This window comes from Microcaecilia unicolor, chromosome 2 (assembly GCF_901765095.1).
Source record: "Microcaecilia unicolor chromosome 2, aMicUni1.1, whole genome shotgun sequence".
Taxonomy (NCBI): Eukaryota; Metazoa; Chordata; class Amphibia; order Gymnophiona; family Siphonopidae; genus Microcaecilia; species Microcaecilia unicolor.
In genome coordinates, this window is record NC_044032.1 from 572,822,057 (window position 1) to 572,844,722 (window position 22,666).

Sequence of the window (22,666 nt, forward strand, 5' to 3'; positions counted from 1 at the left end):
TAGTAAGTGACGGCAGATAAAAACCTGAACGGTCCATCTAGTCTGCCCAACAGTCACATTCACTCTCAATTTTAGATTAAATCAACAATGAGTGTGATATTATATACTTGATCATGGTCTTTCTTTGTTGTTTCTGGGACATAGACTGTAGAAGCCCGCCCGACTCTGTCCTTGTGTTTCAACTACTGGAGTTGCCGTCAAAGCTTATCCGAATCCATCTTGTCTGGTTAAGTGCCACTGCATATATCTAGGCAAATGATTGGCAGACCTAAATTTATAAGCATAGGGAGCAATATTCAGCCAGCAGTGGTCAGTGATTTTTTGGCCACCACTGGCAGTATCCATGGATATTCAATGCCAAGCCATGTCTGGACACCAGCATCAAATATTCGGTTATACAAAACAGAAAAACACTTATCCGGTTATGTGCAATATTCAGAACTTAGGTCTCCTTTTACTAAGCATCAGTAAGTCCAACGCGGGCTTACTGATGCTTGAATTGGTTCAAGGGGTTCCTAACCCTGCGCTCGTATCAAGTCACATCAAATTCAACCACGTCCAAGGCATGGATACCTGAATGTGGAGTCCCACAGGGATCACCTCTCTCTCCAACTATATTCAACCTAATGATGATCCCTTTAGCAAAACTCCTATCAAACCATAACCTCAACCCGTACATATACGCCGATGATGTGACAATATACATCCCATTCAAACAAGACATCAAAGAAATCTCCAGCGAAATCAATAAAAGTCTACACATCATGAACACATGGGCAGATACATTCCGCCTGAAACTGAACGCAGAAAAAACCCAATGCCTGATACTCACCTCCCAATACAACACAACAGAATTCAACGTGATAAACACACCAAACCTAAAACTTCCAATCTCAGAAACACTAAAAATCCTTGGAGTGACTATCGACCGCCACCTAACACTCGAAACTCACGCAAACAACATAACCAAGAAGATGTTCTTCAGCATGTGGAAATTGAAAAGAATTAGACCATTCTTCCCAAGATTCGTCTTCCGCAGCCTAGTGCAATCCCTCGTCCTTAGCCACTTGGATTACTGCAACTCATTATACGCTGGCTGCAAAGAGCAAATACTAAGGAAACTTCAAACAGCCCAGAACACAGCAGCCAGGCTCATCTTCGGAAAACCTAAATATGAAAGGGCAAAACCACTACGAGAGAAACTACATTGGCTTCCACTCAAGGACCGCGTTACTTTTAAAACTTGCACACTAGTCCATAAGATCATTTACGGTGAAGCCCCAGCGTACATGTCTGATTTAATAAACCTACCACCTAGAAACGCCAAAAGATCATCCCGAACTCACCTCAACCTTCATTACCCAACCTGCAGGGGCTTGAAGTACAAGACGATACACGCGTCAACCTTTTCCTACAAGAGCACGAAGTCTTGGAATACATTACCACGCAACCTAAGAATGATCAACGAACAAGCCTCCTTCCGTAAACTACTGAAGACACACCTGTTCGAACAAATTTATGGAAAGAGCCAATACACATAGAGACCACTCACTGTCCACAATGCAATACACATCCACATCTGATCCATCATCCCTTTATCCAGTCAACCATACATTCGTCCACGGAACTATGTACACTATATGTCTAGGCGCCTAATAATGCCCTTTTTTCCCATTGTCTCTTTCTAATGTCTCTGTGTTTTGTCCCATTGTTATACTACCAACGATATTCGAATGCCTCGCACAACTCTGTTCAATGTAATCCATAACTTAGTTGTAACAAATGTATTTCTATTATTCAAGTCTTATTGTAAGCCACACTGAGCCCGCAAATAGGTGGGAAAATGTGGGATACAAATGCAACAAATAAATAAATAAATAAATAAATATACAGGAAGTGCCACCGGTACCGCAGCAACCTGGCGGTACTTCACACCCCTAGCACGCTGTCATTTCCGGTGCATTTAAAATGTATTTATTTTGTAGCGCAAGGTTCCACGTTAGGAGTCACGGACCAAGAAAGGGATCTAGGTGTCGTCGTCGATGATACGTTGAAACCTTCTGCTCAGTGTGCTGCTGCAGCTAAGAAAGCAAATAGAATGTTAGGTATTATTAGGAAAGGAATGGAAAACAAAAATGAGGATGTTATAATGCCTTTGTATCGCTCCATGGTGCGACCGCACCTCGAATATTGTGTTCAATTCTGGTCACCACATCTCAAAAAGATATAGTGGAATTAGAAAAGGTGAAGAGAAGGGCGACGAAAATGATAAAGGGGATGGGACGCCTTCCCTATGAGGAAAGGCTAAAGTGGCTAGGGCTCTTCAGCTTGGAGAAAAGGCAGCTGAGGGGAGATATGATAGAAGTCTATAAAATAATGAGTGGAGTTGAAGGGGTAGATGTGAAGCGTCTGTTTACGCTTTCCAAAAATACTAGGACTAGGGGGCATGCGATGAAGCTACAATGTAGTAAATTTAAAATGAATTGGAGAAAATTTTTCTTCACTCAACGTGTAATTAAACTCTGGAATTCGTTGCCAGAGAATGTGGTAAAGGCACTTAACTTGGCGGAGTTTAAAAAAGTTTTGGACAGCTTCCTAAAGGAAAAGTCCATAGACCATTATTAAATTGACTTGGGGAAAATCCACTATTTCTGGGGTAAGCAGTATAAAATGTTTTGTACTTTTTTGGGATCTTGCTAGATATTTGTGACCTGGATTGACCCCTGTTGGAAACAGGATGCTGGGCTTGATGGACCTTTGGTCTTTCCCAGTATGGCAATTCTTATGTACTTAGAGTGTACATGGTGGTAATTGGGCAGTGTTGCGTGCTGACCGGTTACCGCCGGGTTAACGTGGGAGCCCTAATCGCCACCTCAATGGGTGACGGTAAGGACTCACCCCTAAAATGGCTATGTGGCAAGTGCTTTACTTGCCTGGCCATTTCCTATAGGAAAGTGAGACTTCCCTTTTACCAACTGCGTTAATAGGGGGCCTCGACGTGCATGTAAAACATGCACCAACACCAGTGCTAGCCACCCTTTTGCCGCAGCCTGGTAAAAGGGGCCCTTAATCGGATAAAGTAATCCAGATAAAGATAGGACTGGGTTTTATGTGGTCCTTTTAACCAGTTCACTTATCCAGTTAAGTGCTGACACCACCCCAGACCACCCACAAAATAGCCAGTTATGGTTTAAGCGGCACTGTCTAGTTAAGTGCTGCTGCATATACCCAAGTAGCCTCAGAGGAGTGGCCTAATGGTTAGTGCAGCAGGCTTTGAGCCTGGCAATCTGGGTTTAATTCCCACTACATCTACCCATGACCTTGGCCAAGTCATTTAACCCTCCATTGCCCCAGGTACAAAAACTTAGATTGTGAGCTCTCTAAGGACAGAGAAAGTACCTGCATATAATGTGTACAGCACTGCAAACATCTAGTAGCACTATAGAAATAATCAGTAGCAGTAGTACAAGCAATTTGAACAGGCAGGTGCCTCTCTTGGCCATTTAAATTGTTTTGAATATTGACACCATAATTTATAAGCTCCTAAATTAAAGATGAATTTCAGCCAGAATCTTAGGCTTATAAGTACCACTGAAAATTGGGCACAAATTTAGGAGCCTAACTTAGGTACACAGCTTTTTTTTAAATATTGGGCCTACTGAGTTTAGTTGACAATGCATCCACAGCTGCCTCACCCTGGCCTTTATTCAAAAATCTCATGGGCAAATAATAACAGAAAAATAATTGAGTCAGCACAATATCACCTCCTTAAAGTATTTCCTCAGCAGTATCTCTGCAGAAAGTAATGAACACACAGGAAAATTCAGAAGTCTCAAATTGGAAGCTCTAATCTGTTCTCCAGTAACTCCAGCTGCCTATGTAGGATAAGACTATCCTTATTCCAGATGTTCCCACAGCCTGCAGTGTCCCAGTCTGAGATTACATCCTCTTTAAATGATTCTCATGTTGACTCAATGTAGTATCCACTCCATCTAATTGTGAGACCACCTGCTGTGAAAACTTAGAGTTGTTGCATTGGGGAGGACCAGGCACAACTGCTGAAACAGGCAATAGGTCAAAGCCAGAAAGAGGTGCGGGGGGGGGGGGGGGGGGGTACAAAGTATTCCCCTTCCCAACAGCCAGCCAAAGCACTCTTTGGTGTTCATGTTTCCAGAATTAAACTCAGAGGCAAAAAGGATAGCTACATCCCTACCAATAGAGATCAGATGTTTCTGTATTGGGACCAAAACTGGAGGTGTTCTTACAGTTGAAGGCTTCTCTTTAGCTTTACATTTCCCCATAACAACAACAAAGTAAAGGTACCTGTAGGAGAGGAGGTATTCCAAGATCTCCAACCAGATATTCCAAGCCCACCAATGTTCCACAAGGGGACTGGAATATCTGGTTGGAAGAAACCACTAGACCACCAGGGTACCTTGAGGTATGTGCCAGGAGGGCACCCTGCGGCTTGGGGGAGAAAAGGCCCTTCCTCGGGGATCCCACAGGACCCAGGTCCGTCTTGTGGGATTCCCATGTTCTTGGGACTATTCCCATGGGCTCCCCGCAGACCTGGAGGGGATCCCCATGGGATTCCCGCTATCCTTCTCCCGTGCATCTGTCTATTCCACAGCACTCCCCTGTTCAGCATCTTTTCTTCCATACCATACTATTTCCATTAAAATGATCTATAATTAGAAACATAAATAAATAAAACCTTGTTTCCCACCTTTGGGGTATATTTTTTTGTTACATTTGTACCCCGTGCTTTCCCTCTCATGGCAGGCTCAATGTGGCTTACATGGGGCAATGGAGGGTTAAGTGACTTGCCTAGAGTCACAAGGAGCTGGCTGTGCCTGAAGTGGGAATTGAACTCAGTTCCTCAGGACCAAAGTCCACCACCCTAACCACTAGGCCACTCCTCCACTCTATTCTATTGACTCAAGTGATTGAGTCAATAGAATATATGTCCAGTCCCAGAATGCACAGGTTATCCTGTTTGTATCTTCCTTATGGCCCAAGAGGTTTTTGTGAGTACTTTTGTTGAAGTTAGTAGCTTATTTTTTGTGTTTTCTTAGTAAGACCAAAAGAACATATTGTCCTTGTGTGATCCTTCTCGTACGGTACCCACAAGGCGCACAGGTGGCATTTGTAGTCTTTGGGGCTACCCATGGTCAGTGGTGAGGCTGGATATTCAGTGCCGGGCCATTTCCAGTTAATGGATTTGAATATCTGGTTTATTTTTGGCCGGTTTAAACTTAACTGGCTAAGCCAATATTCAGTGCTGGCCAGTTAAGTTTAAACTGGCCAAGATAGGCCTTCTTTTTCAGCGGACCAATTTTGCCAGCAACGTGTTGAATATTTGCAGATAGCCAGTTATATCATGCGATATAACTGGCTATCTGGCTAAATGGGTCCTGCAAATATTCAGCAGGAGATAACCAGCTATCTGCTGCTGAATATTCATGGACAGCTGGTTAAGTATTTTTTAACCGGCCAGGAGCCATTCCTGGCTGGTTAAATAGTGCTGAATATCAGGAGCCTTGTGTCCTTGCTTAATATCAGAGAAAAGTATGGGGCTGATATTCGAAGGCACTTACCCAATTAGCAGCTGCTGATAACCAGATAAGTGCCAGCCAGTGGAATGTTCAGCAGTACCAGCCGGATAGTACTGCTGAATATTTCCTCTGTTTACCTCTGCAAGATCCAGATAGTGCTGGGGTGGTCCAGGGCTTGGGCAGAGCTGGAGGTTATCCGGCTAGAGATGATGTTCAGCCTGCTAACCAGACAGCTATCTAGATAACAAGAGGTGATGAGCTAAAGGTTCCCAGTGTCACTGATGTTAGTTGTTTCCTCATTTCTCCAAGTTCTGCAGGTGACTACAGAAAAAGGAGGAAGTCAGAGCCCACTGTTATTCATCAGAAATCGCCCAGTGACCAAACCATGACCAGAAGCAGCCCAGGCCGTGTGGACATGCAGGGTACACATTCTGTACTTAGAAACACTTTCGTTAACTCTTCCCCATCTTCACCATCTCGAGCCAAAGGTAAGCAGCATGCAGGGTCACAAAAGCAGGGCAAGCAGCCTGACCAGGAATACTGATTTCCTTTTCCACTGTATATGTTCCGTGTCATTTATGTAATTTTTAATTTTATTTAGGTTTTTAAACATTTTTCTTGGTTGCAGAGGTGATGTCATCATCAGTAATGCACACGACGGCTCAATAGTTCACCTACTGATAATCAGTGCATATTATTGGGCAATTTTATGCAGCAGCAATAGCCATAGCCCCCAGATTCTAAATATGGCACCCAAATTTGCGCATGTGCCCGAGATGCGCATTCAAATTAATTGAATAACGAGTTCTGAACCATCAATAATTTGGTGCTAACAACCAATTATTGATGTTGATTGGCACCCATTAAAATTTGCATGCGCATCTGGCTGTTCACTATTTTATAAGGCGAGATGCCCAATCCCATAATTCATATTTCAAAAGGGGGAGTGGCTTTGGGAAGGAGACGGCTGTGTCAGGGGTATTCCAAATACGTAGTTATGGAATACTGGGTAAGTGTGCCCAACATGGACGCCAGCACTTACACTAGCTTTCAGCAGACATAAGTCTGGCTCCCAGAGCTAGGACAAGGGAATCGGCACTAAGCGCTAGTCTATAAAGGGCATGCATCCTTTATAAAATAACACTTAGGCCCCGATATTCACACTGTGGGAGATAGCTGGGTCTCCCGAGGTCCCCACTAAACCCGTGTATTCAATGCCGGTCTGTTTCCGGTGACCAGCATTGAATGTACAGTTTAACTTTGGCTGGTCCGATTTTAACCGGCCACACTGATATTCAGTGCTGGCTGCTTAAAGTGAGAGCAGTCAAAGTTATTCCACCTATTGTGATGGCCAAATATGGCTGCCAAACTTGGCTGCTCTCACTTTAAAAATCTGCAGATAGCCAGTTACATTGCACGATATAACCGGCTATCTGTAAGCCACTAACTGGCGATATTCCGTGCCAGATATCTGGTTATCTGACACTGAATATCGTCGGACAGCCACTTAAGTGTTTCCACAGATACAGCCTTCTTTCAATATAAAATTAAAACTTGTACAAAATTCACAGAACAGCAAATGCAATTAGGAGCCAGGGCTCAGTATTCTTAGTAATACATACTTGTTTTGTGCACAGCTTTTAAGACAAAAGGCAATGTTAAGCAGGTTGAGTACTGCATTGCCTGGCGATGCAGGGACAAACTATGGGGGATGTGGATGATCATGGGGCCTCATTTGCATAAGTTTGAAGGGGCTGAAAAGTAGGGCCATGAATGAAAAACACAATCACTCAGTGGTAGGACCGGCCCTATGGGAACTTTTGACTTTGAAACGATCATGCCTAACAGTTCTGTTGTGGCTAACATGTTTCTTCTTCAGAATCTGTCCTGGGAAAAAACTCCCTGTATTGAATGTAGAAAAAAATAATCATGGCATCAATATTCAAAGCTAGTTATCTTGTTAGCAGCACCTGATATTCATTTAACTAGGGCTCACTGGACCCAATTAATCATACTCGGTGGCAAAGATGGACTGACAATGATCTGGGTCCCCAGACAATAAGGGTCATGGGCCCCTAACTACCTATCAAAAGCAATTAAACTAAATAGAAGCTGGGGAAGAGCTTACTACTGTGGGCCCTTGGGCACTGCCCTATTATCCCAAAGATCAGTCTGCCTCTGCTCAGTGTGGTCCAGGAACAAAGCTAAGATGGAGCTGGAAGATATTTGGGTACTACTGCCATTACCTGCGTAACTATCTGTGCAAGTTAGGACAGAAGAGTAACTGTTCTAACTTGCCCAGGTAGTTTTCTGGGTATATCCACTCAATAGCAGTGGTACCTGTATAACTTCCAGCAGCTGCCAAATCCAAGGATATTCAGTGCTGGTATCCTGGTATGGCCTGGCGCTGAATTATCTCGGTATAAAAAAAAAGTGCTCTGGAAAAGGTTTGAAAAAACATCGACAGCGATGGGCTTAATATTACCCCTCATGTTTTCACCTGTTTCTGCTCTCACTTGGCTATATTCAATTGGCAGCAGTCAGCAGTTTTTTTAAACACTGACTGCCATGGGCAGAATTAGGCCCCACTATTTAACACCAGGATGTGTCCAAGCACTGGCACTGAATATCAGTGGCTGACTGGAGTGTGTCAGGTCTTTGTGCAGATCCCAGGACCTGCACAAGCCCTGTGTCCATGTCCTGTTCACTCTCCTATCCCCACCCCCCCCAGACAAGTAATGACCCTCCTCCTATCCACTCCTGACAACTAAAGGTCCCCCTTCCAACAAGTAAAGACCTCGCTCTGCCACCCTCTGACAAATAACACCCCTTCCCACTCCCCAACAATTAAAGACTCCCTCCTGCCACTCCCAATCAAATAGGTGCCCCCCAGGCCTACGTGAACTACCTGGGGGTCCGGCAGGGCAATGGGGGCAAGAATGAACCCCACTCACTCCTGTCCTCGGTGGCTCCATGGTAAAAATAGCTGCCACAGCCTCTAACAGTATGCTAGAGGTATTAAAAGTAGTAAAACTAACAGTAGAACCACAAGACTACTACTAGAGGACGTGGAAGGACATCGAATCATTTACCAGCCAGTATTGGCAGTTATGCGGGTGCTGGCCGATATTCAGTGCTGGCACCCGCATAGCTAACCAGGCAAAGTTAGGATCACTTTGTATGCAGTCCTATATGCTCAGTTAACTATGCAGCAGCCAGCACTGAACATTGCCAGCTCTCACATAACTCCCATCTCCACCCCCTGTAATGCCCCTGGTCTGTCCACTTAGGACATGGCCAGTGAGTGCCAGTATTCAGCGTCTGGTTAAGTGCCACTGATTATTGGTGGCTGGCGACAGTAGTGTGCTGGGAAATTTTTAACAGGCTCTCTCTCTGGGCATAGCCAGCTTGCAATTTGGGGGGGGGGGGGGCCGAGGTAGATTAAGGGAGCAACACATTCCTGTCTCTCTTCCCTCTCCCAATGCGGGCATGCTAGACATACCTTTGCTGGCAGGGATGCTGAGCCTCACCAGCCAAATAAGTGGACTATCGCCACTCCCCACTGCTTGTTTCTGGCTCTGAGCAGCAGGAATTCTCATGCATACTTGCAAAAGATGTCCTGCCCTGCTGCTCAGAGCCAGAAACAAGCAATGGGGAGTAGCAGCAGTCCATTTATTTGTCTGGCGGGGCTCAGTATCTCTTCCAGCAAAGGTAAAGGAGTTCAGAGATGCCAAGGGGTCAGCACTCAAGAAATAGATCTGAGTGTCGTTGTAGATAATACATTGAAATTTTCTGCTCAGTGTGTGGCGGCGGCCAAGAAAGCAAACAGGATGCTAGGAATTATTATGAATGGGATGGCGAATAAGACCGAAAATACTATAATGTCTCTGTATCACTCCATGGTGCGTCCGCACCTTGACTATTGTGTTCAGTTCTGGTCACCATATCTCAAAAAAGATATAGCGGAATTAGAAAAGGTTCAAAGAGAGTGACTAAAATGATAAAAGGGATGGAACTCCTCTCATATGAGGAAAGGCTAAAGAGGTTAGGGCTCTTCAGCTTGGAAAAGAGACGGATGAGGGGAGATATGATTGAGGTCTACAAAATCCTGAGTGGAGTAGAACAAGTAGCAGTAAATTGATTTTTTACTCGTTCCAGAAGTACAAAGACTAGGGGACACTCGAGGAAGTTACATGAAAATACTTTTAAAACAAATGGGAGGAAATATTTTTTCACTCATTGAGTAGTTAAGCTCTGGAACTCTTTGCCGGAGGAGGTGGTAACAGCAGTTAACGTACCTGGGTTTAAAATAGGTTTGGAAAACTTCCTGGAGGAAAGTCCATAGTCTGCTATTGAGACAGACGTGGGCAGCAACTGCTTGCCCTGGGATTTGTAGTATGGAGTGCTGCCACTATTTGGGTTTCTGCCAGATACTTGTGACCTGGCTTGGCCACTGTTTGGAAAACAGGATACTGGGCTAGATGGACCATTAGTCTGACCCAGTATGGCTACACTTATGTTCTTATGTTCTAAGGGTGGCCCATCCCAAAGCTGGAGATTTACCACTGCTATTCTGGAGATTGAAGGCCAATGAGTGAGGTTTTTCTTGTGGACTCCAGCCATGTCTAAGACCAGTTCTGACAGATGCACATTCAGAAACTGACATATGCATAATACATCCAAAACTTAATTATTATCTTCTCATTTCCATCTTTCAAAATTCCAGACAGCAGCTGTACAGAACAGCAGAATCCAAAGCAGTCAAAAGCAAGTAAAGTCAGAAACACAGTTTACACCTAATTATTCAACCACACTTAGCATTCTCCTTTGGATTTAAAAAGCAAAACCATGTGCATGTAAGGACTGGATAAATGAATTAAACAAAGTTTAAAGCAAATGCCCTTAATATGTAATTATTGGTAGCAATAATGAAACAATGATAGAATATTCACATAGCAAGCAGCCTGAGCCAACAGATTTATTTTCCATTCAACATAATTAATAATTAATCTGTACATTTAGTACAAAATGAAAACATACAGTAACGTTACATTCCGTTTTGTGGTAGAGTGGAGAAGTAGCTGAATGGTTAGAGCAACAGGTTGGGAGCTAGAAGGCCCAGGTTCAGATGCCACCATGGTTCCTTGTGGCCTTGAGCGTGGCCAGGGGTGGCACTGGCAATGTCACCCTGCTTAGGGCCTGCCTTGGAAACCATCACACTTGTGTAGGTCCGCAGAGCCATTCATGGCCTGGTACCTGTGCACAGCAGAAAGGGAGAATTTTGATTTAGGATTCTTTAAACTGATGCCTCCATCAGAATTACCAGTTTTTCATTATGACTCACAGCATTTCATTCACTACAAATTTTGCTCCATTGAAAATGTATACTGTAAAGATGTTCAGCAAATGAAGAAATTCACTATAGCAGAATTCACATTATTAGGGCTCCCTCATGTGGATATATGTGTATCTCTCTTCTCTCACAAACATGCATAATAACACAAACTCACTCATTCCACCCTTTCTATCGTTCTTATTATAAGACCACACAAGCATATCAAATAATAAGAACCCCCTCCCCCCCACACACACATTTAACAAAATAAAGCAACTTGTTTAGGGAGCTTGTGGGATCATGAGCAAACCATTTTACATGAGCTTGTTGGTGTTTTAAAATATGTCACACATGCTGACAATCATCCTCTTCAGGGCCAGCCCTGTTCTTGAATAGACTAGCCATCTGCTTAGTGTGGCAGAATTTGGGTGGTGGTGGTGCGGCACCTGGCAGCAGGACAGCAGCACTCTAAAGTTGCTCTCAGCATGGCACAGGGGCGGGCCAGCCAGAAGAGGCCTGACCTCAAGTGCTGCATATGTCCCTCTTCCAGCATAAGGTAGCAAGTCTGGAGCATGGGCCTCTTTTCAAGGCCTTAGGCCATTCTGACTTTGATTGTTCAGCAACAGAGAATGGAAGTAGGGTGATGGCCTTGTCGCATTGTTTTTTCCACCTTGAGATCCTCAGACACTGTTACTCCAAAGTCGTCCTCCTCATCCGTGCATATTAGTCTCTTCTTATTGCAGAAATAGAGGGGCCCTTTTACCAAGCTGTGGCAAAAGGGGGCCAGTGTTGGCGTCGGCGCGTGTTTTACATTTTTGTAGCGCCAGAAATGACAGCAGAGTTGGGGTGGGAAGTACCGCCAGGCTGCTGCGGTAGCCTGGAGGTACTTCCATTATAGCGAGCGGTAAGCCGTGTTGGGCTTACCGCCACTTAGTAAAAGGAGCCCAGAGTCTGAGGATCACACAGTGCTGAAACAATAGTAGTGTCCAAAACCAGAAGGATGCTAGCTTGCATAGAGAGGAACATAATCATTAGAAAAGGCGAAAATGCCCCTACGCAAATTATTGGTGAGGCCCACATGGAGTACTGTATTCAATTTTGGAGGCTGTATCTCACTAAGAATATAAAAGGACTTGAAGTGGTTCAGAGAAAAGTAACAAAAATGGCAAGCACAGACAAATTCTAAAAAGTATATCCATGACTAAAGAACATTAAGCAGTTAGCTGCACTGTTCATGCTATAGATGGTATAAAATCGTGTCTTATATTGGTCCTTCAACAAAATACATAACAGCCCAGCACACACATGACGTTTTTGAACATCTTTATTAATCACAAGTTCTCATAATAAACAGACCTGTTGGTCTTTGCCATGCCATAAAACCTCAGTACCTATGTCCTACGAGTCAGTCAAGTGAATATGAAGTCTGAAAAAAATTACTGAATTCCACCAAACCTCATGTTTTCCTTTTTCACTAAATCAGATGATGACTAAGGGGGGGCGTTATCAACGTTGGCTACCATTAAGATGGGTAATTTTACCACAAGTCGTGCTATTCGCAAGTTGTACTGTTTTAACACAGGATTCCATTTTATGCAATGAGACCCTGTGCTTAAACAGCTTGACTTGTGGTAAAATAACCCATCTAATTGGTAGCTCACATTTGTCCCCTCTAAATGAAAATGAGTGGTTTTTGTATACAGCCAGCATTCCTCCAACTCCAAGGACCGTATACCGGTCTTTTTTTTTTTTTTTTTAGGGTAACCAAGGTCTGCAGAAATATCTGCTGAAAATTCCATGTTGATATCCTAAAAATCAGACTTCACTACGAATTCCTTGGTATAAGAGTATATATTTTAAAGAGTAGTTCCTTTGGAAGGGGCATTTATTGGCAGTCAATAACTTCTCTGGAAGAGCTGAAACCATGGTGAAGCAAAAGTCTTTTCACTCAGTAAGCCATAGACTGATAGTAAATGCACTGTGCTAAAGGCAATATTTGTTTAGGCGGTAGTGTGTGGTATGAGGAAGATGTGCTATATATTTAAAAGGAAATAGAAGACACTGAAGTTGAGCTATGCTTGCAATTTAGTCCATTTTCCAAGCAATCATTTAGGGGCCCTTTTACTAAGCAGTGCTAAAAAGTGGCCTACGCTATTTTGCCACATGCTCAGGCCACTTTTATTTCTGCAGCAAAATGGCTGCAATTTCTATTTTCCCATTAATGTCCACACATTAATTTCCCAATTAATGTATGGCCATTAGTGCATGAGCCCTTACCGCCACCCAGAGACGTAGCCAGACCTCAATTTGGGAGGGACATGAGTCCAAAGTAGGGGAGGGGCACATTTTGCCCTGCCGTCTCACCGCTGTTGAACTCCTCTGTAACCCCACGTACCTGGGCTGGCAGAGGTTCCCAAAACACGGCAGCAGAAGCTTTTCTGCGGTGATATTCGCCACCACGCTGCCCGTCCTGCTTTCCCGCCCTGGCACGCATGCTTGTTTATAGTGAACTTGAGCATGCGCGAAGCTTGCACATGCTCAATTTCACTAAAAACCAGCATATGCATGGGGGAAGTGGAAAGCAGGACGGACAACGCGGCAGCAAATATCGTCGCAAGAAAGCTTCTGCTGGTTGGGCTTGGAGACCCCCGCCAGCCAAATCAGCAGACCTTGGGGGACCCCAAACCCAAATTGGAGGGCCCAGGACCCCAAGGCCCCCCATTGTTATGCCACTCCGGCCACCTATTTGCTAGACGGTGAGAGCTCCTGCTCTAACCCCGTTCTAATTGGGCAGCGCAGGGTGATTTACCCACGCAACCTGATTACTGCAAGGCACACCTACTCTCTGTCTCCAATTGCACCCCCTGTGCTAAAAATTATTTTATATTTTTTAATGCAGGATTGGCGTGTGCTGATGCCAGAACTACTGCGGGATGCCTGAGCATGTCCCGTGGTAGTGCCTTTTTAGTGTGTGGTAAGCTCATTTTAGTGCTTACCGCTGCTTTGTAAAGGAGCCCCTTAATTTAGTTTAGTCCTTTATAGGTCACCTTTCCAGATCAACTGGGATCACAGTCCATTCACCTTGTAGGGCAGACTGGATGGATCGTGTGGGTCTTTATCTGCCGTCATTTACTGTGTTCATTGTGCTACCATAGCAGTGCACAACCAAAAAAAAAAATTCAGAAACAAAAGTTTATATTGCTGTGAAGACAATTCAAAATATGCTTTGGCCATTGCAATATTTTTTTTTATTTTTATTTTTTAATCTTAGTAATACCTTTCTACAGACATTTGCTGTAAAACTACACATTCAAGTTATACCATTTTGGCCTTTAGGTTCTCTATAGTCCTTTCTTCTTTAGATCCTCTTTCAAGACAAGATATGCATTGTCTACCTTCAGCATTGATAACTAAATAAGTTTTGCTTCATAGAGAGATGATGCAACTAGCTGCCATTTCTATTTCAAATATGCAGATTTTCTGTGTTATTTCGTTTTTCATGCTCCAGGAAAAATGGTTGTAAATTTAAACCATTCTTATATTACTGTGTTATATCTGTTCTTGAGCAACAAGTTTAATGTCTTTATCTGCTGCACTAACTACTTTCTCTTTTTTCGAGGGGGGAGGAGGTGGGGTATTACTTTTACTGTTGTTTTACTGCTTTTTGAACCTGTTAATTTCTGGCAATATTTCTTTTTCCACCATGCTGCGCTCTGGATTATAAAGGTGGGGATATTAGCAGAATGTGTCCACCCCTTTTCAGTTATACAGTCCACAACCACAGCACCTCCAATGAATTAGATTACTGTAACAACTACACTCAGCATTTGGCTGTCCCGAATGACATAAAGAGGTCCATGAACTGCAAAAATGGCTGGCACATGGTGCGTCAGAATGCTGAGGTTTGGAGCAGCACAGAGGAAACAGCATCACCCAAACTAAAGTCCCGGAGTTGTGATGATCTGCTAAAAGATGAGCATGATAGCTTTCCAGGCACACGTACCAAGTCTGAAAGCTTGGGATCCCTTATGGAGGAAGAGGAGTCCAAAGAAAGTTGTTCCATGTCTTGGGACTCACCATACACACCTCAGGCACATATTTCCAGTAGATCAAGGATTCGGCATAGATCTGCCCATGATGCGCCAGGGTTCCTCAAATTGTATAAAAAAATGCATCGTATAAACCGCAAGGACTTGATGAGTTCCGAGGTGATCTGTTCTGTGAAATCCAGGGTATTGCAGTATGAACAGGATCAGAACAAAGGTCTGCTGTTGGGCTGGAGACAGTCTTCTGATGAGGTGCCCAGGGATGTGGTGCCAACCAGGATATCCGAATTTGAAAAGCTTATTCAGAAATCAAAATCAATGCCCAACCTTGGTGATGGAATGTTATCAGCAGTATCCTTAGAACCTTCTCCAAGTGATTCATGTCCACAGCGTCGTTTTTCTATTGAGTCGTTACTGGAAGAGGATAATCAGGGTAACCATACTACTCAGGTAAAATGCAATGGGAAGCCTAAAAGGCTGGTGCCAATTCACATTGAAGTGACTGGTGACCAAGTACCAAGGTCCAATCTGGAATTTTCAGACAGTGACCAAGATGGTGTAGTTTCTGACCTCAGTGACTTTATCCAGATTGAGGGCTCTTCCTTTTGTAGTGAAAGTGATTTTGATCATTTTTCCTTCACATCTTCTGAAAGCTTTTATGGATCAGGTCACCATCATCACCACCATCACCACCACCATCATCACCACAGGCATCTCATCGGTTCCTGCAAAGGTCGATGCCCAGCATCCTACACAAGGTTTACCACCATGTTAAAGCATGAAAGGGCTAAGCAGGAAAAAAGTGAATCGTCAAGGAAGCAAGAATCAGAATCAGGTCTTTCTAAGATCGCATTCCTAGTCAGTCCAGTGCCTTTTCGGAGGAAAAAAAGTAGCACCCCCAAAAAACAGAATGAAAAGACCAAATGCAAATCATCAGTCTTTGAAGCTCTGGACTCTGCTCTCAAAGATATCTGTGACCAAATTAAAGCAGAAAAGAGGCGAGGAAGTTTACCTGACAATAGTATTTTACACAGACTCATAACTGAACTGCTTCCCGATATCCCAGAAAGAAACTCCTCACTTAAGGCTCTTAGAAAGTGTTCTGTCCATCCGCCTTTCCATCACCTGCCTCAAGATGGTGCTCACGATTTCCCATTTTACCAGAATGATTGTGAGAGATTCCCTCTCAGTGCCTCTTATGAAGATATGGACTTGGCCAACAACAATTCCCAAGACAATAGTACATTATGTTTCCCAGGTGCATGACCTCCTTTTCTTATATGTTTCTTACCCACACTCGATTCCTTTCATTTCCACCCATTCCTTTTTCCTATTCATTCCAAGTATACAGTGAATCATAGGATAAGCCTGCCCAAGTTTAGGACTTTGATGCATTTTTAGGTAGTGAATAGCAGGTTATGTAGCACAAAAGCTTTGGTCTAGTCACAAATTAAAAGTCTTCTTTAAAAAATGGTAGCTTTATATGATGGAGCTTTTAGCAGTGTTAAACTTTACAATTAGTGAAACCATAATAATGTCCTGTAATATTATTGTTAAAAGAAAAGACCCCCCTCAGTTTTGGTAACTGAACAGTCAAATGTCCCTAAAGGCTGGTGACATTTTACAGCAAATGTAATATACTTATTACTCTTAAAAAGCTGTCCTACTTTTTACTTTCCATGTGTTTTGGAACTGCACAATTTAATTCTGTGCAGGGCCAGAATCACATCAATCTTCAGCTGGGAAATCTGTATTTTATTTTGCCTAATGATTAATTCAGCACTGCTGGATAAATACTATTCTGTTGGAATAATGTTTTGTGAGTAGAACTCTAGGTGGTTTCATGTTTGCTTCTCATATTTCACAGTTTTCTGTGTATTCATTCCAGAGATGGCCTCTGGGGATGTGCATAGAGCAAAAATGTTGGGGGGGAGGGGGGGTTCTTCTCATGTGGGCCTTTTTTCCCAGTTTCTAGATGTTTATTTGGTTCATTTCATGCATTAGTTTTATTTAATAAGGCATTTTAAATGCACATTAATTTGATTTAGCATGCACTGGTGGCCCAATATTCAGAACTTATCTGGATAACAGCACCTACTACTCTGATAAATACTGCTGGCTGGGGACCATCAGTGATTTTCAGCAGCATTATCCAGATAATACTGCTGAAATTATTATAGACTGCCGTGGCACAATCCAAATATCGGCAATATTCAGCACCGCCGTCTGGATAAATATCCGGACAGTTTAGGACAGAAAAATTACCATCTTAAGTTTGGATAATTTTCTGGATAGTGGTGCTGAATGTTGATGTTATCCAGGTAAGTTCAGGAGTCAGCAGCACAACTGGATATCAGCGCCAATATCTGGAGTATGTTTAAATGGAACAGTTGCCATTTAAAAGAAATGCCAATCAGAGAGTTTAAAAATGTAAGGTATGTGAATGAAGCGAATGCATGCTAACGAATGCACATCCCTCGTGGCCTCTATGCCACCATTGAAGAGATGCACTATCCCTTTAGTATGGCAAATGGAAAGTTTCTGGAAGGAACTGATCTTGACGCAAGTTCATAGTTCTTCTGTTGGAGCTTTGGGTGATTTCTGATTTGCTTAAATCAGGGGTTCTCAACCCAGTCCTTGGGACACACCCAGCTGGTCTGGTTGTATGTAAATCTATCTTATGCATATTCATTATGGGTATCCTGAAAACCTGATTGGCTGTGTCCTGAAGACTGGATTAAGAACCACTCACTGAAATCCAGCGTCCCATTATTTTAATTGTGCTGCATGAATCCAAGGATGGAAGAAGAACACTTAAAAAGGATCTTTAAAAAAAAAATGTGTACAATAACATTGATTGTAATTTCAAAGGATGTGATTGGGTTTTAAGATCTTTCCTTAATTGCTTTATACCTGAAACATCACAGATATAACCATATAACATTCAATAGCAATCCCTGTTTCTTTTACTTGAAAAGAAGCTTGTATGGGGCTGGAGAGGAGCAAGCAGTATCCCCCCCCCCCCCCCCCCACCCCAACCAGATTGAATTAATTGGAAGCAAGCAATCTGTGCAGACATAGAAACAGAAAATACAATGGCAAATAAGAAACATAATTCCTATCTGCTCAGTTTCTTCCTTCTGCATTACCCTAGGCCCTAGTTGATCTCCATCTTCCTTTTCTCTCTTTTTTAACTTTTTGTGTAACTCCTTTCTCGGGAGAATGAGAGTTTTCCCCACAGGGTACACAAAAATACTGGGGAAAAACAAAATAAAGGGGTTATGATGGAAGAGGAGAGGCAGATACTCCAAGGCCTTCACTAGTTGACTTAAACCCCCCACTCCCAGCACTATATCTTGACAGTTCCAAATGAAAGCTCAGTCCACAACAGGGGAATATTTTAATAAAACACTTTTATTAGGTGAAATCCCTGAAATCAAGTATTTTCAGGGTAGCGAAAGGAAAAAAAAAGTAAAAATCAGAAGATAATTTAGCAAAGTCTCAGTTTCTTACAGATTGGATCAATTCACCTGGGATCCTGAATGGACAGCCCCTCTGCTTCTATTCTCCAGGGCCCCAAACTGGTTACCCCAACCAAAAAAGAAGAAGGGGTAGAACAGTGGTTCTTCTTCTTTTTTAGTTGTGTGTTGTGCTTTTTCAAATAGGGTGTTATTTTCCCTTTCCTTTGGACTATATCCCAGACTGTTCAGCATCTCTTGCAACCACTGCACAGAAAGCACCTTCCAAAATTCAAAATTCCTTCCTCATTCCTTTAAATGAGTATTTGGACCTTCAATAAGAAAATGCCTAAATTACACCTTAAACTACATCCCTTGGGAAGATACAAAAACAGGGAAAATTTACTTCTCCTCTAAAAAGACGGAATTACCAATAGTCTCTTAAAACACTTCTTCTGAAAGTACAAAGCACTTCAAGCGGGGATGGGCAACCACAGCCTCAAGGGCCAAAACCAGGTCATGTTTTCAAGATTTCCGCAATGAATATGCATGAGATCTATTGCATACAATGGAAGCAGTACATGAAAATCAATCTCTTGCATACTCATTGTGGAAATCTTGAAAACCTGACTGGTTTGTGGCACTCAAAGACCATAGCTGACCTCCTCTGCCCTAGAGTTTGGTTCCCCATAGACAGGCTGGACTTTCTTTTTTTTTCCACATATCTTTTATTAATATTGATGCTAAAATACAACATATCCAAAAACATTGCGCCAATACATATAGCTTACTTCCCCAGTCAATACAATCTATTCAATACAAAGAATCCACCTCATAAACCTTATCTAATATATCCCCCAACTAGATAACCCTCCCCCCTAATGGTGATGCTGGCTCCTTCTTTTTCCACTGTTCATAAAGCTGCCACATTTTGTTAAAGTTCTCCATTCTGCTGCTCCGTAATGTAATGCTGTTAGCTTTGACATTTGGTATAGATAGTCCACTCTTTGATATATCACTGACATCTCCGGAAGCACCCTTTGTTCCAGGCTCTAGCTAGCGCTAATTTCGCTGCTGCCAGATAGTGTGTTGCTAGCCTGTGATGGCATGCCTTCAGTGATCAGAGCTTAAAATGGAGGAGGCAATGTTTTATCTTACATAGGTATGCACATTGCAATATTAGATTTATCTGCATGATTACTGCCTTCCAATATTCCTGCAACTTTGGACACTCCCACCAGATGTGCATAAATGTGCCTCTCCCCCCACACGCACGCCAGCACTCAGCCAATGCTCCAGTGAACATACGTTGGATTCTATCTGGCATATAATACCACCAATAGAATATTTTGTATCCATTCTCTATCGTGGGTTGAGCCAGGGATGGCTTAAATAAATACCTATAGCCTCTTCCCCTTGCCTCCCTAGTGTGTGTGTAGTTTACCACTTCCTCCCATCTTTTGATATAAAATGATTGAGGATCTTCCCATTGCAGTAGTGCCAAGTACAAACGAGATATACTACCCCTTCCTCCTCCCTTCTTCAATGTTTTTTCTATCGTGGTCTCTGTCAGCTCCAACTCCTCCCGAACCCGGGTGTGAATATAGTGCCGTACACAACAATAGAATACCTGATCTCTGATGGGTAACCCATAATCCTCCTGTAGTTTTTCAAAGCTCACCACCCTACCATCTTCTCATAATTGACCTAATGTGTATAACCCTGCTCGTGCCCAGTCCCGACATATCTTCTCAGTGGCCCCCAGCGAAAATCCCTGGGCTCTGCATATGGCTGTCTGCAAAAAGTACTTTCATTCTGGAAACAACCCCTTCTTATTTGGTACCATGTGGCTAGCAAGTGACTCATTCCCACTGGGACCCTCCGCCTTTCCGCTAATAATTCCCTCCCTGGAAGCCATAACACATCTCCCAATGACCGCATTCCCATCCAAGCTCTTTCCCAATGCAGCTATTTTTTGTTAGTATATGGATTCCACTCAGCCAATACCCTTAGCTGGGCTGCCTGGTAATATAAGAAAAAATTTGGGACTCCCATACCTCCCCTATTATGGGGTTGAAACATTATTTTGCGTCGTACCCGTGGTGGACGCTTCCTCCAAATGTAGGCGAATAGCTTTCGATTAAGCTGTGCAAAAAAGCTATGGGGTATTGTCACAGGAAGTGCCATAAAGAGGTAGAGCATTTTAGGGAGCAGCATCATTTTAATTGCGTGTATAAAGTTGGACTTTCTATGGCTTAAGATGAGTTGCACTGTGTTGATCATACTCACCTTTTAAGAAATACTGAAAAAAATATATCAGTACATACAGAAAATATTTGAACACTTCACACAGTCATATACAATTTTGAAGCCAAAATACTAAAACTAAGGGTTCAAAAATGGATGTGCAGCAAAATAAAAATTGGCGTGTGTCCATTTTGGGCCTGAGACCTTACCGCCACCAATTAACTTAGCAGTAAGGTCTCACGTGTTAACCGAGCAGTAATGGTCTACGCATGTAGAATGACAATTACCGCCCGGTTTCCGCCGCGCACCGGAAAATAAAATTTATTTTCAGGCGTGTGTAGTGGACATGCATAAAAATCGAAATTACCATCTGGGCCACATGGTAGCCGGGCGATAACTCCAAATTGACATGCATTGGGCGTGCATAGGTGCCTACGTGGCTTACTAAAAGGGCACCTAATACATCCATAAAGCCTCCTCCTGTCAACCTTACATATAACCAAACATACCCCCCCCCCCAAACGTATAGCCCCCAAATGAATGTGTGTTGTTTATGTTAGCGTTTACACATGATAAAAGTGAGACTAATAAATGAAATTGATACAGTGCACATTAAGGAGGCAATTCTATAACAGAGCGCCAACATTTAGGCGTGATATTACCACAAGTAGTGAACCTACTCTTATAGGCTCTTATACATGTACAAACCCACGTCAATGCACTAAAATTTAGCCGCAAACATTTAAGACAGATCTATGGCTCGTTGACAGAGAATGTGGTAAAGGCAGTTAGCTTAGCGGGGTTTAAAACGGGTCTAGATGGCTTCCTAAAGGAAAAGTCCATAGACCATTATTAAATTGACTTGGGGAAAAATCCACTACTTATTTCTGGGATAAGCAGCATAAAATGTATTGAGCTTGCCAGGTATTTGTGACCTGGATTGGCCACTGTTGGAAACAGGATACTGGGCTTGATGGACCTTTGGTCTGTCCCAGTGTGGCAATACTTATGTAAATGTTAGCACCTAAATCTAACATTTATACACATCCCCCCCGGATTCTATATAGCGTGAACTAAGTTGCACGTGCAAATCCAGTCATATTCTGGATATGTGTGCACAGCTTAATTAGTTAACAAGCCAATCAGCATTGATAATTGCCAATTAACAAGCAATTCTTTTCACTAATTGGCATTAATTAGAATGTACGCGCACAACTGTCTTAAACATATTCTATATCATGGTGCACATAAATTCTAAGTCGCATAGTTGAAAAGGGGGCATTGCCATTGACGTGGAGTGGACATGTCGTGGACGTTTCTAAAATCTATATGAACATAAGAACATAAGAATAGCCATACTGGGTCAGACCAATGATCCATCTAGCCCAGTGTCCTGCTTCCAACAGTGGCCAATCCAGGTCACAAGTACCTGGCAGAAACCCAAATAGTGGCAACATTCCATGCTACCAATCCCAAGGCAAGCAGGTGCTTCCCCACGTCTGTCTCAATAGCAGACTATGGACTTTTCCTCCAGGAACTTGTCCAAACCTTTGTTAAACCCAGATACGCTAACTGCTGTTACCACATCCTCTGGCAAAGTGTTCCAGAGCTTAACTATTTGTTGAGTAGCTTGACTATTCGTTATAGAATACACCTGGTCCGTGCCTAACTTGTAGACTTGCTGCTTGAAAACAACATATGCATTTCCCATAAAACACAAAATCCCTTGCTCCATAGAAGCAGCAACACCTGATTTAGTCTTGTCCAAGACAGACTGTGCCTGCTAATAGTAGCCACACGAGGTCCTCAGCATAAAACTTAATTCAGCAATAGCACATTACAAATGGGCATAGGGTCCTTTTCTTTTCCAATAATCAGCATGCACATTTTACAATATTTTTAAATTAGACACTGCATTCTACCCAGTGACATTTGAAAAGAGTGATATTTGTAATGAGAAAACAAAGATCTATCTTGATATCCGAATAAAATGGATTAGGTAAAAGATTAAGGAGGTAATGTTCA

The 22,666-nt window shown here is 42.8% G+C and overlaps 1 protein-coding gene across 2 annotated transcripts in view; it reads left to right on the forward strand.

Annotated features, from left to right (window-relative positions):
* SORBS2 (sorbin and SH3 domain containing 2) overlaps positions 1 to 22,666 on the forward strand; it is a 610,065-nt gene that overhangs the window by 509,907 nt on the left and 77,492 nt on the right. Inside the window, exons 14-15 of one of the 2 annotated variants that reach the window (XM_030191487.1) lie at positions 5,844 to 6,043; positions 14,617 to 16,185. In XM_030191487.1, coding sequence (XP_030047347.1) covers positions 5,844 to 6,043; positions 14,617 to 16,185 — 1,769 coding nt within the window. The remainder of the gene's footprint in view (positions 1 to 5,843; positions 6,044 to 14,616; positions 16,186 to 22,666) is intronic. The other variant, XM_030191488.1, reaches the window with a different exon arrangement.